We start from the raw sequence: 12,311 nt of genomic DNA on the forward strand, positions 1-12,311 counted from the left end.
AACCACTCAAACACTGACAGCCCCAAAACAGGCAGCCACTCAAACACTGACAGCCCCAAAACAGGGAACCACTCAAACACTGACAGCCCCAAAACAGGGAACCACTCAAACACTGACAGCCCCAAAACAGGCAGCCACTCAAACACTGACAGCCCCAAAACAGGGAACCACTCAAACACTGACAGCCCCAAAACAGGCAACCACTTAGGCGCACATCACAGGCGGAAGAGACCAATAAACGGGGGCTACAATTTCTAACCACCCTCAAGGTAGATGAGTCTGTGCTGGCCACTGAACTGGATGCTGGTACCACAAACAGTTTGTGAAAACTTTCTCCTTTATGACTCAGGCACCTTTCTCTATGTTATGTGTCAAAAAAAAAGAGAGTTCGAGGCTGGGTGCAGTGGCTCAAGCCTGTAATCCTAAGACTTCAGGAGGCCAAGGCAACACAGCGAGAACCCATCTCTACAAAAAAATAAAAAAAAAAAAAATTAGTCTGACATGGTGGTATGTGCCTGTGGTCCCAGCTACTTGGGAGGCCAAGGCAGGAGGATCGCTTCAGGAGGGCACGGCTTCAGTAAGCCATGATCATGCCACTGTACTTCAGCCTGACTGACATTCGAGACTGTCTCAAAAATTTAAAAATAGGTCAGGCACGGTGGCTCATGCCTGTAATCCCAGCACTCTGGAAGGCTGAGGCAGGTGAACGGCTTGAGTGCAGAATTTGAAGACCAGCCCAGGTAACAAGGTGAAACCCCATCTCTACTGAAGATACAACGAATTAGCCAAGCGTGGTGCACGCCTATAGTCCCAGCTACTTGGGGGGCTGAGGTGGGAGGATCACTTGAGTCTGGGAGGTTGAGGCTACAAATGAGTCCCAATAGTGCCACTGCACTGCAGCCTGAGCAACAGAGAACCTGTCTCAAAAAACAAATCATAAATAATAAAAAGTTCCAAGAAAGAGTTTGAAGTGGTCTCAATCCCACCAGTTCCAAACCCAAACTTCAAGTACCACATGAACACTCAGAGATCCAGGCTTGATTGCTGAAGCTAAAATTACCACAATGCTGTTCCCCGCCAATCACACCATCCCCTCCCAAATCAGGTTCACCAGCCTGAACTTCCAGCAGGAGCAGTGTCGTCAGAACAGGAGCAGATACTGGATCCGGGCTCACAGCAGCACCCCAGACCTTCGAAAACAACAACAAAGCGGGGGCAGACAGGCTTCCGGAAGTGCCCTCTCTGGAAAACATGCTGGATTCTCCCCCACTGAAAAGGGCAGCTCAACGCACAAACAGGATGGAAGTTCAGGGCAATCAGTTCTTTCCAAATTGATTTCTTTTTCATTACATAAGCTAGCCAGCACTTCCGACATTACCAATCATGCTGAAGGGTACCATCACACGGTGGGCATGCCCCCAAGGTGACATTTAAGAAGTGAAAACTCTTTCCTGAAAAAAGGGTAGGTCTTGTGGCTATTTTTTGCAGGCATTCATATACATTTTTTAAAAATATCTAACTTCTGTCTTTCAAGTATCCTCGATACTATAAATCACTATCGGCTAAAACTAAAACGTGTTGAATTGAAGCTAAATTTACTTTCTAAAGATACCATTCTGCCTTTAAGACTATTATCTGAGTGAGAACAGGGGAACAGTAGCTTTGTCCTAAGCTGGAAATCAACATGGTTATATTTACTAGAGCCTGTTGAATGTTGACATTTCTCCAAGACCAAACATAAATCATTTGTGAACACGGCCAGTAATTATTTGAAATTCTTCTCCCAGAACCATGAAAAGTGTTTTCCCACCCTTTAAAAAAAATTAAAAAAGGAAATAAAAAGCTTCTAACCATGATGCTAATGACAACCAGACGGCATGAGCAGTTTTAAAGATTAGACAGTTGCTTGTGTAGAAACACTGTACACATACTCCAACACTGCAGCCCAAAAAAGACAATCCCCATCAAACAGCGGGAGAAGTGTGAAATTTGCAAATGAGCCCCTGGTTAAACAAAAACACCAATCTGTTCCCAGGGAGCTCAGGGTGGCCACCTGTTCGGGGCTGGTGGCAAGTTCTGGTTACCAACGGAAGAAACAATACTGGAGTGAGCAGCGACAGCCCCCTCTCCGGCCCTGGTCCCCACCCTCGAGCCTATATTTAGTCTGCTCTTTATGGAAAATGTCCCAACCTCGCACACAAACAAGCTATCTGGCTGGTTATTCAAAAGATCCATCAACGATCTCTTCTGCAGGGAGTGGTATTTGTTTTCCTTTCCTCCCCAGGCCTCAGACACAAGCACGATACCCACTTCTGGCCATGGTCACTTGTGAGAAAAGTCCTGGAAGACAGAGGGACTGGACCCAATGGACAATGCCAGCCCTGCCTCCGGATGGTCATCACTGCATCCTGGGAAAGACAGAGGCCCACACTATGAAATGGGACCCCCAAATCCCCCTCAGCCCCTCAGAAGCACAGAGCTTCCAGAAGGCCAGGGCTCACTGCAGCACACACAAAGCACTTGTACCCCTGAATAAAAATAACAGATGCTGCAAAGATTAGAGATTAACATCTGTAGAGTGCATTTTGTTTCTCGGAGAAAGGTACTTAACAAAGGGAAGGAATTATGTAGCTAAGCACCAGATCAGAACCTCAAACCCTGGATTTTAAAAATAGCTAAGCCTCATCCGCTTTGCCAGACTCAATCACTTAAGCTAAGGACTCGAAGGGTCTGGAGGATTGGGATGGGGCAGGGAGGGGACACAGGTTTGCTAGAGTGTACAGAAACATGAGACAAAATGAAATCGGTGGTTAAAACAAGCCAGAGTGAGACTCACAAACTATAAACACCTGCAGGGTATACAGGGGGAAAAACGGACGCAAAATAAGGGATTTTCATCTTAACAAAATAAAATGCCTGGTTTAGGCAAAAAACAAGAGGTGGTAGCAACAGGGCTGCAGGTTTTGATTTGAAGGTTCCTGCAGCTGCCCCCACTGCTTCTCTCCCTTCTGAGTCACTTCCTTCAGGCTCCTCCAACAGCTCTTTTAAGCTACTAGTAACACCTAGATCCTGTCTTTTACAGAAATGTGCTTTCAAGTTGGAAATATTGGTAACAAAATGTGTCATCTGCCAAATTATCATACAATAAGTGAATATTGAAGAATCCCATCTAAATATACATGAGACTACATTAAAAAGCAACAATCTCCGAAAGACAAGAAGGAAAATCCACAAAACCACAGAATGAGACTAGAAGGAAATGGACATCAGCTGCCTCCACCTCCAGACCAGATTCTCTTGGCAATGGCCATCCGCCATGCCACCATGTCACAGAAACACAGCCCACTGGCAGATGCCCCTGAGAGCAATAACTGAGGCACACCCTGAGAATGGCCCCGCACGGCAGGTGCACCTGAATGTGTGTTCGGGGTTCTGAGCTAATGAATCCCGGGAGTGGCCAACCCGGAGATTCATTCCTTATCTATGAGGAACATCTAAACCACCAGCCTGTCCCATGGAAAGCAGGCCATACAGGGTATTGAGGCTCTTCGATTGGGGTTAAAAGAAGGTGGCTGGGTGGTGGTTGTTTGGAGGAGTGTGTTAAGTGAAAACGCTATATAAACTGCACACTTTCTGAAAGCAGGTAGCAGCGCTTCTCTTGCCGAGGCTGCCATGGGACCGCTATGTACATAAGTTCCCCTAATAAACCCTGTGTCTTTTGTTTGCTGGATCTAGGTCTCTTCTCCAGTCTCTTGAACCCAGTGCCATCCCTAATGAAACTTAAAGGGGTCCAGGACGACAGACCCAGCATTCAGCTCCTTTTCAAAAAGCATCATGGAGATCACATGAACACCAGCTTGAAACCATTCAGATCTGGTTTAAGTCCCTCCTCCACCACACTTAGCCTGTGTGACCACAAGCAACTCCCTGAGCAGCTGGCCTTCGGTGTCTTCACCTGCAACCTGCAGGAGAGGCTGATGAAACCTTCTCACCTGGCTACAAGCACAGCAAGGAAGAAGAAGTAATGGCCCAGAGACGATACCAAGTCAACTGGAGCTGCCTTCCCTCTACAGCAATGCTTCCTGAAGTGTGGTCCCTGGACCAGGGCATCCGCATCCTCAGGACACTTGTTAGAGAGGCATATTCTTGCATCCTGCTCCAAACCCACAGAACTAAAAACTTGGGAGGTATGGGACGGGCCGGCAATCTGTTTCCACCAGCCCTCAATGTGACCTGACACACACTCACGTTGCTCTCAGTGTGACACCGAAGATACTACATCACGGCAGTGACACAGGCTGTCACCCGTTTGTCCTCTCAATATTGATTCTATGTCTGAAATTCACTTACACCAAACATAAACACCAACCTGTTGTAGGCAGGTGATCTGAAAAAGCTGCCAAGATTTAGCAAGCACATCTTTTGCTTCCCCTACCTACAGTAAAGAAAATTTCACTTCCATCCCAAACACCACATGATACTGAGTTCCCACCAAGCCAGCCCACCAAATCCAAAAGGTGTCGAACCCTAACTTCTGTGCTCTGGGGACGTTTCAAAATGCCCTCACTTCTGCAGCGCATAAACACTGTTGATCCTACCAAGAAGGAGCTTCTGAAAGGACCCTCTGGCAAGTCAGCCAGCCAACAAACAACCCTCGGGCATCCTTCGAGGGCCAGACAGGACATATCAAACCACTGAGGATACAACAATAAACAAGCCCTGACATCTGCCCTCGACCAGCTTCCGGACCTCCCGACCAGCTTCCACCTCCCGACCAGCTTCCAGACCTCCCGGCTGGAGTGGGATTAAGTAGGTGGGCCAAACGGGGTGGGCAAAGAGCAGGAGGGCCTTAATTCTGGCGAGGCAAGGCTGGTCATGAGTGACACCAACACAGACCGGGCCTCGCATGGTGAGCAACAGGCAGAGAAGGTGGCATCTCAAAGAGCACCTGCACCACAACTAAGAGGCATGAGTAAGCCGGACTCAGACTCACAAGGAACACCCACATGGAGGCGGCCCCGGGTTCCGGTAAGGTACGAGAGCTCACCTGGAAGCAACTAAAAGCCAACTGGGCGTTATTTTTAAGGAGGGGACTGCAAACCTGCTGCCTTCCATTCAACCTGAAGGATTATGAACATGGCCAATGGTGACAAAGAAACATGACACTTATCGGCGGCAGGAAGAAAATGTTTGTTTCCCTAAACATGCACACCTGCATCAACCGGACTAAATACATTTCCACGTGAAAACAAACGCTTCTGAAGTTTTGCCACAGTCAGTTGCTTTACAGAGAATACTTTTGGTTCTTTGGGGCCTTCTCAAATCCTCTTGCCTTAGGTGGCGGAAACAAGCTTGGGACACGCTTTGCACACATGGCCTATGGGAAGTATGAATAACAATGGCTCTGCTTCTATCTCACACGGCGACAGAGGGCCAGAGGTGAGGTTGGACGGGCCCAGCTCACCGCTCTTGCACAAGTGTCCCAAGCTTGCTGGGCCTCAGCAGTGCATCTGTGTACAGGATCGCCGCAGGATGAACTGAGATGATGCACATTAGACACTCCGCACTCTGCGGGGCACAGATGCTCAACAGAGCAGCTGTATCATGGGACACAATGGGGAACCCTGACCCACCTTCCCAGGTCCCCCAAACACTGGGGCTCAGATACTACTAAAGGGTCCTGGAATCTCCCTGTGAAAATGCCCTTAAGAAGTGCAGGGCAGGGTTCTCCCACCAAATGCCAGGCCAGGCCAGGCCAGTGGAGAGCTTGGGTTTCCTCTCATCGGCCACCTGGTGGGGATGGAGGCTTGAGGGCTGGCTGAGGGCTCAACCTCAGAAGAAGGCCAACCTTCCCGGCGACACCTGGGAACTGGGGAATCGCGCTGCCTGGCTGAATGTGCTGGCTGGGTTATCACTCACATCACGGTCCTGCTGCTGGCAAGCTAAATTACGATGTGCAACTGCTAAGAGAGGCTTTATCCTTGAAAGAAGAACAAGCTTTATTGAACAAGAAAGGCAGTTGATTCATCTACCTCAACACCATCAACCCCAGATGGAGTTTTCTAAAGAGAATCAGAGGGCAAACTAACACACACTGTTCAGATTGGAGGCAAGGTGGGTCTCAGGCTCATTTCTGGGCATGGTGGCTGCAGAGGCTCCGGAAACGACACAGCTGTGTGGCTACGTTTCACAGCACGCCATGCCCCATAGGACATCCCAGAAACCTGATCAGATAAATCTGGAACAATCAGCAATGCTTCCTTAAACTCTAGCAATTTGGGGGTGGGGGAGGGAGGAATAAACCTCTCAATGTACAAAATAAAAATTGGGGAAAAAAAAAACATCTCTCTGACAAGCTAATGTTTTAAAACAAGACTGAGGGCAAAATCACATGTAATCCCATGCCTACAAACAGGATTACAGATCTGTTTTTATTTGGGAGCCTTGGTGAGCCTTTCAACTAAAATATATTTCGTCCATCGTTAAGAGATTTTCTAACCCAGACCCACTTCAAGTCGTTCCGAAATGAGCATCAGCCAAAACATCCTTCCCTTGGACAAGGCTGCACCTCACTCCAAGAGCAAAAATTCCTGAAGATGCCAGAAAACAGTGAACTTTTGAGTAGGGTGCAGCCAAATGTGGGAATATTGTGCCAACAAGAGAAACCCTATCTTCAAAAGCTCTTCATAACATTAAGAAGCGCCCACATCATGGTAGTCCAGAGGCTTTGGAAGTCAGACCCCAATTTTGTGTATGTACATATGGAGGAAGGGGGAGGGGGAAAACTCCAGTTGGAAATCTTCTAAAATGTGGCTAGTTTTCTGTCTGGTGGGACAAGTGACTTTTTGAGCCATTTGTTATGACGTGCACCTGCTGTTCTGATTAGAAATGGGTAGACTTTAAAATCTCCAAGGTGCACGCACAGGCAGGGGCAGCTCCTTGCCGGGAGCCCTCTGCAGTTACTGTGATGTTCCAGCGCAGGCTGAGTTGCCAGCACTGGGTTTCTGCCATCCACACGCAGTCTGGAGACTGAAACTCCATTCAAATGACCCCTTGGTTCAGATCAGACTTTAAACCACCGCAGTCAAATGTTCAGGAGACCATTATCCCTCCCTGAACCTCCACCCGCTCCTCCATAAAATGAGGATAACAGGGTTGGTGAAGTCACACAATGAGACGACAAATGCAAAAAGATTTCTGTTAAAGTTCTACAGAAATGAAAGGTGGGTATCATTATTGATCACAGAAGAACATGCAAAGAACAGTAGCATGTCTGAGTGGTTCTTCGGCCTCACTAAATTAACTACAGCTCCACACAATGTAGACATCCCTATTTCTAAGAGAAAAATAACAGCATCCCCCCAGTTCCCAACAGGCTTCGCCCAATGATTCTAAGTCTTATGAAACATGACAAGGATCCTGGCCAAGAAGGGGCCTATAGTCTCAAATCACAAAGGGAAGCGTCACACTGTCAAAAACCACCATCATCTAGGAACGACTTTTTTTTTTTTTTTAAGGAAGAAAGGAAAAGGCAACCACATCCTCTTTCTAAAAAGTCAAACTGCTTTGCTGGAAGTGCTTGAGCCCCAGAGCTCAGCTTCAAGAATGGGAAATAAAAACAAGGTGCTGTGAACCCCACTCAGCCAGAGGTCTCCACGCAGCAACAGAGGCTCTGAGCCAGGTGCCTTCAATACCTGACACCGGCTTCCTCAGCATTTCATCAGACTTCTGCGGATGCTGCCAGCCAGCCAGGAAGAACCATCTGAAATGAGCACCGTGCAGCCTTCACAGCTCCCGTACCAGACGCAGAGCTGGAGCTCTGGAGGAACCTTGCTGCAACACCACCCAATCATCAGCAGAGGGGTGCAGGTCCCACCGCCTCTCACCACGAGACACGGCCTGTCTCTTGAGGAATTCACAGAGCATCTTAAGTCACCAACAAGGCAGCCAGGTGACCTCATGGGAGACAGATACACACAAAGAGCCAGGACCCCATAAAGCTGGAGCTCCACCTGGATCCTCCCCTGGAATTAGCAAGTACCCCAAGGGTATAGTCTGCCAGTCAGCCAGCCTGGCTGGGACATGGTTCAAGTCTACAGGGCTGCCAAATGCCAAGGGCTCAGCAACACAACATCCACTTTCTCCACCTAACTGGCCAAGTTTCAAACCAAAACACTTCGGGGTTAGTAGTTCAGACTGCATAGTGCCAAGGCAAAGCCTCTCTGTGGGCTGATACCCTCTCCCTCACAGAGGGAGGAGGCTGGGCGACGCCAGCACCAGGCTTTCAGGCACATTCCTGCCGGCCTTGAGCCATTCTCAATGTTCCTCAATAAAGGTCTTACCGGCCAGTCTGTATTATGGACAAGCCACTCCGCAGGCTTTTTACCATCACTGGCCAATAGCGCTGACAGGGGAGAAAGTGCTGATCAACTGTGGCTAGGATCTGACTCCACACTGCCCACACACATGTCACCTGGTGCCCCAGGTAAGTCTTGGCAGGACCAAAGGGATGAAGCAAGGAAATAATTCAGCAGCCTGGAAACAGAGAAATGAGAGCCACCAGAAATCCAAAGGGCACAGTCTCGGAAGGCAGACTGCTGCTGTAGCTCTCCTGGAAGGCCATGGCCCTGCCTGACATTCAGAGGGAAGCGGGGGATTCTGCCCAAGTATCCTGTCCCCCTTAAAACCACAGCACCCTCCACTTCAGTGGCCTCCAAGTGCAGACATAGGAAAGCGAGACCCTTCCGCTGGAGGACGCCCTGCCCTCCTGGTAGGGTTCTTCCCTCCTCTCATCCAATCCAGGACTTCTGGTTGGTACAAAGCACACTACCGGGGCCAGCGTCTGCACAGGGGCAAATGGACCTGCATCTGGACACGATGCTCCAGCGGTTGGGGCTGGCTCTCGGCAACCACTAAGTTCAACTGCACCCCTGAATTGAGCAAAGACACTAAGGAGGACAGCCCTCCACCGCCCAAACACGCCGGTCCGGGCCTCGCCCCCCGAGGCAGCACTTCTCAGAACACGTCTTCAACGTTCAGCAAGACGCCCAGGCCTGGCAACCTGTCAGGGGTCGGGTGGCGCCAACCCCTCTTGCTGCCCCCGGCGTCTGCTGGGCCGGGACGCTTGGGCGGCCCAGGACGCTGAGGCACCGAGCCACTTTCCCGCAGGAGAGGCTCTATTGTCCATTAGCAAATTAACGCTGACGATCCATCTTCCTGGCGGAGCTCGCGGCGTGCGGGGCGCAGGCGACGCTCGCCGGCCTTGCAAGGCAAGCAGCGCCGCAATGCTCCCTCTGCGGGGCAGCCGCGTGCCCCAGCCGGCAAGTGTGGACACCCGCACGCACACAGCGCACACCCCCGCCGCGCCGCGGGCGTCCGCGCCTTCCCGAGGCCCCAAGGCTGCCCGGCCCTCACCTTCGATGGCGATGACGTGCTCCCGGATCTGGTTCTGCAGCACCGGCTCCTCCACGCGCTCCAGCAGCTCGTAGATGGAGTAGATGTTGGGGTGGACCGACTCGAAGCGCTGGATCTCGGCCCGGATGGCAGCCGAGTTGGCCAGCTGCTGCTGGTAGTTCATGGTGCAGGCGCCGCGTCCGGAGGAGGCCGCGCGCCCCCGCCGCCGCCGCCCGCCCCGGCCCGAGGCCGCCGAGCCCGGTCGCAAAGCCCCGGGGGAAGCCGGGCCCGCCGGGCGGCGGGCGGAGGGGCGCGAGGAGAAAGCGGGGCGGCAGGCGCGGGGCTGGGCCCGCGGGCTCAGGTTCAATGCCCGGAACGCTGCGGCCAGCAAGGCGAGCGGGCCCCGGCGTCCCGGTCAGCGGGCCGCCCGGCGGAGCGCGCCCCCATGGAGGGCGCGGCCCCGCGCGCGCGGGCCGGCCCCAGAGGAGCTCCGCTGGGCGCCTTCCTGAGCCGCAGCCCGCCTTCCAGCCCTAGGGGCTGCTTCCGCCGAGGCAGCCATTAAAGGCCCAGGGCAGCCGGCTCGCATCCGAGCGCCGGGGCCGAGGGCGACCCCTGGCAGTTGACCCGCGGCCCTCCCGGCTCCTGGTCGCGGCGTGGGTCGCGCGCTTGTCCGTACTGCCGGCCCGCCCGGGCGCGTCGGGACCCCTCGCCGAGCCCGCCGTGCGCCGCCGGCCCGAGGGCTGGAACCAAGCCGCAGGGCCGCCGTGGCAAAGCCGCGGAGCCCGCTCGAGCGCCCCCGCCGCTGCCCGGCCGGCCCTCCCTGGGCCACGCAGGGCTCGGCCCACGTCGGCCCCCGCCGCCTTGCGGCCCGCGCCGCCGCCGCGCGCTCGCCGCCCTCCGGCCGCCGACGCTGCGTTCCTCCTTGGCGCTTCCGCCGGATCCCGGGGAATTGCGCCAGGCCCCGCCCCGCGCCTGCCTCTGGGCTTCCTGGGACTTGTAGTCCGCGCCCCCGGCGGGCCGGGGCGGCGGGGTGCGCGGGGTGTTCACACCGGGCCAGGGTGCGGGACCCTGCCGCCAGCCGGGCCCTGCGTCGCCCATCTCCTATCCGGGTTCTCGCGGCGGCCCCCGCGCCCTGGCACGGGGGAGGCTGCCCAGGAGTCCGCCCGCCTGCGTTTTTGTTTGTTTCCAAGCGGCTGGCTCCAGGAGCCTCTGCGACTCGCCAGCGTCCCACGGCCTCGCTTGGTTAGCGGGCCTCCCCCTCCCGCGTTTAGTAACTTTCTGCCTCCTTTTCTCAAAGTAGCACACGTGTTTTCTCTTAATACATACGATTTCTTTCCAAAGGCGAAGTGCCTCCTGAACCCATGCGACGTGGAGATCCACACTCCACGAGTGGACTAAAGTTTAGACAGGGGTGCGAGATGCGACAAAATACCACGGAGGCTTTCGAGGCATCCTTCTCCCTTACAATTTTTAAAAATTGAGCCGTGGATCTCAAGCTGCTGCCTCCTGAGCGCCGCTGCCTGCTCCACGGGGGTCCCTAGCCCCTGGCCTGTCCGTCCCACAGCAATACCCGATTGAGCTCAGCCCCGGGGACCCCGCAGAGCTGGGACCGCACTGCAGCAGCGCTTGGAAGGCTCGTCCCGCAGCCTTGAGGCAAATGGGACCCTTGAGATTTGCGGAAGCACCGACTGCTGGGCGGTCCCACAAGGTCCTGGATTGAGGACACTGGCTAAGTCCCTGCCCCCAGCCATCGGCGTGGTCTTTTTGAAACACAATCAGCCGGCCGGCATCCCAGTTTAAAGTCTGCTGAGCCTTCACCGGCTCACATGCAGTTTGCTATGGCCTAAGCACCCTGGTATCCAGCTGTGTTGGCTTACTGGCTGGGTTCCACAACTTGCCAGAGATGTGCTGACATTTTTACTATTCCGGGCCTGCTTGTCTTCTCCTTGACTCTTAGGCACAGGTCATCACACCATGGCTCGGGCTTTCCACGCATAATTAACTCTAGTAACCAAAAGGCAGGCATGTGGCCTCACCTAACCTGACTTAGCAGCAGCTGATCACTCGCGGATCACTCGGTGTCCACTCCTGGAAACCCCTTCTCCCAGTGCTCACCAGGGCTTCCCGCTGTGTTTCTGGCTTCGCTGTCCCTTTTGTGGTTTTCTCCTACTCCCCTAACGTCTAAATATGGAGGGCCCCAGGGCTTATGGTTAGGCCTCTTTCATTTGCTGTTTGCTGTGATCACCTCTGTCTTATGATTTGAATATCATACACAGGTTAATGAAGCTCACGTGTATCTCCAGCCTTGACCTCACCACTGAATAACAAATTCACATACACCTGCATCCTCAACATTTCCGGAAGCCTAGCTGGTGTTTTAAGTCCAGCATGTTGCCAGGTGAACTCCTGCCATCCCTTCCTGCTACATCTCCTAAAAATCTTCTCCATCCCAGTCACGGGCAACTCCAGGCCATCATTTGCTTAGGCTAAAAATTCGGTTCTGTCATTTTTGCTTCTCATTTTCTCATATCCCAAATTGTGTCAGCTCCACCTTCAAAGGATCCAGAATCCCACGACTTCACTCACTCCCACCACTCAGCTGAAGTCAGGATCATCTAGCTGGATCATCACTAGATCTAACAATTGTAATAGCTCCCTGCCTCCTACCTGTTCCCTTACAATGTATTCTCAATAAGTCAGACCTGGTGAAACTTACAAAACCTTTGTCAGGGCTTGTCATGCCTTTTCTCAAAACCCTCCAGTGACTCCCATCTGGCCTCCCCTAGAGGCATGAGCTCTTATCAAAAGCTGCTCAGGGGCTGAGCTATTCCCTTACTTGTAAGCTAACAAGTTAGCCTGCCACAATTCATGGATGCTGGCAGAAGACATGAGACTCCCAGATCAGAAACCAAGGACTT

General features: G+C 52.9%; 1 protein-coding gene across 9 annotated transcripts in view; it reads right to left on the reverse strand.

Annotated features, from left to right (window-relative positions):
• Positions 1 to 10,188, reverse strand: part of AGAP1 (ArfGAP with GTPase domain, ankyrin repeat and PH domain 1) — a 662,058-nt gene extending 651,870 nt beyond the window's left edge. For 7 of the 9 annotated variants that reach the window (XM_017890287.1, XM_017890285.1, XM_017890292.1 and 4 more), the window contains exon 1: positions 9,415 to 9,618. In XM_017890287.1, the coding sequence (XP_017745776.1) occupies positions 9,415 to 9,577 (163 nt within the window). In that variant the 5' untranslated portion in view covers positions 9,578 to 9,618. Of the gene's footprint in view, positions 1 to 9,414 lie in introns of all 9 variants that reach the window. The other 2 variants (XM_017890291.1, XM_017890293.1) reach the window with 2 other exon arrangements.
• Positions 10,189 to 12,311: the final 2,123 nt, after the last annotated feature.

Source organism: Rhinopithecus bieti, unplaced genomic scaffold (assembly GCF_001698545.2).
Source record: "Rhinopithecus bieti isolate Rb0 unplaced genomic scaffold, ASM169854v2 scaffold_19482, whole genome shotgun sequence".
NCBI classification, from domain to species: Eukaryota; Metazoa; Chordata; class Mammalia; order Primates; family Cercopithecidae; genus Rhinopithecus; species Rhinopithecus bieti.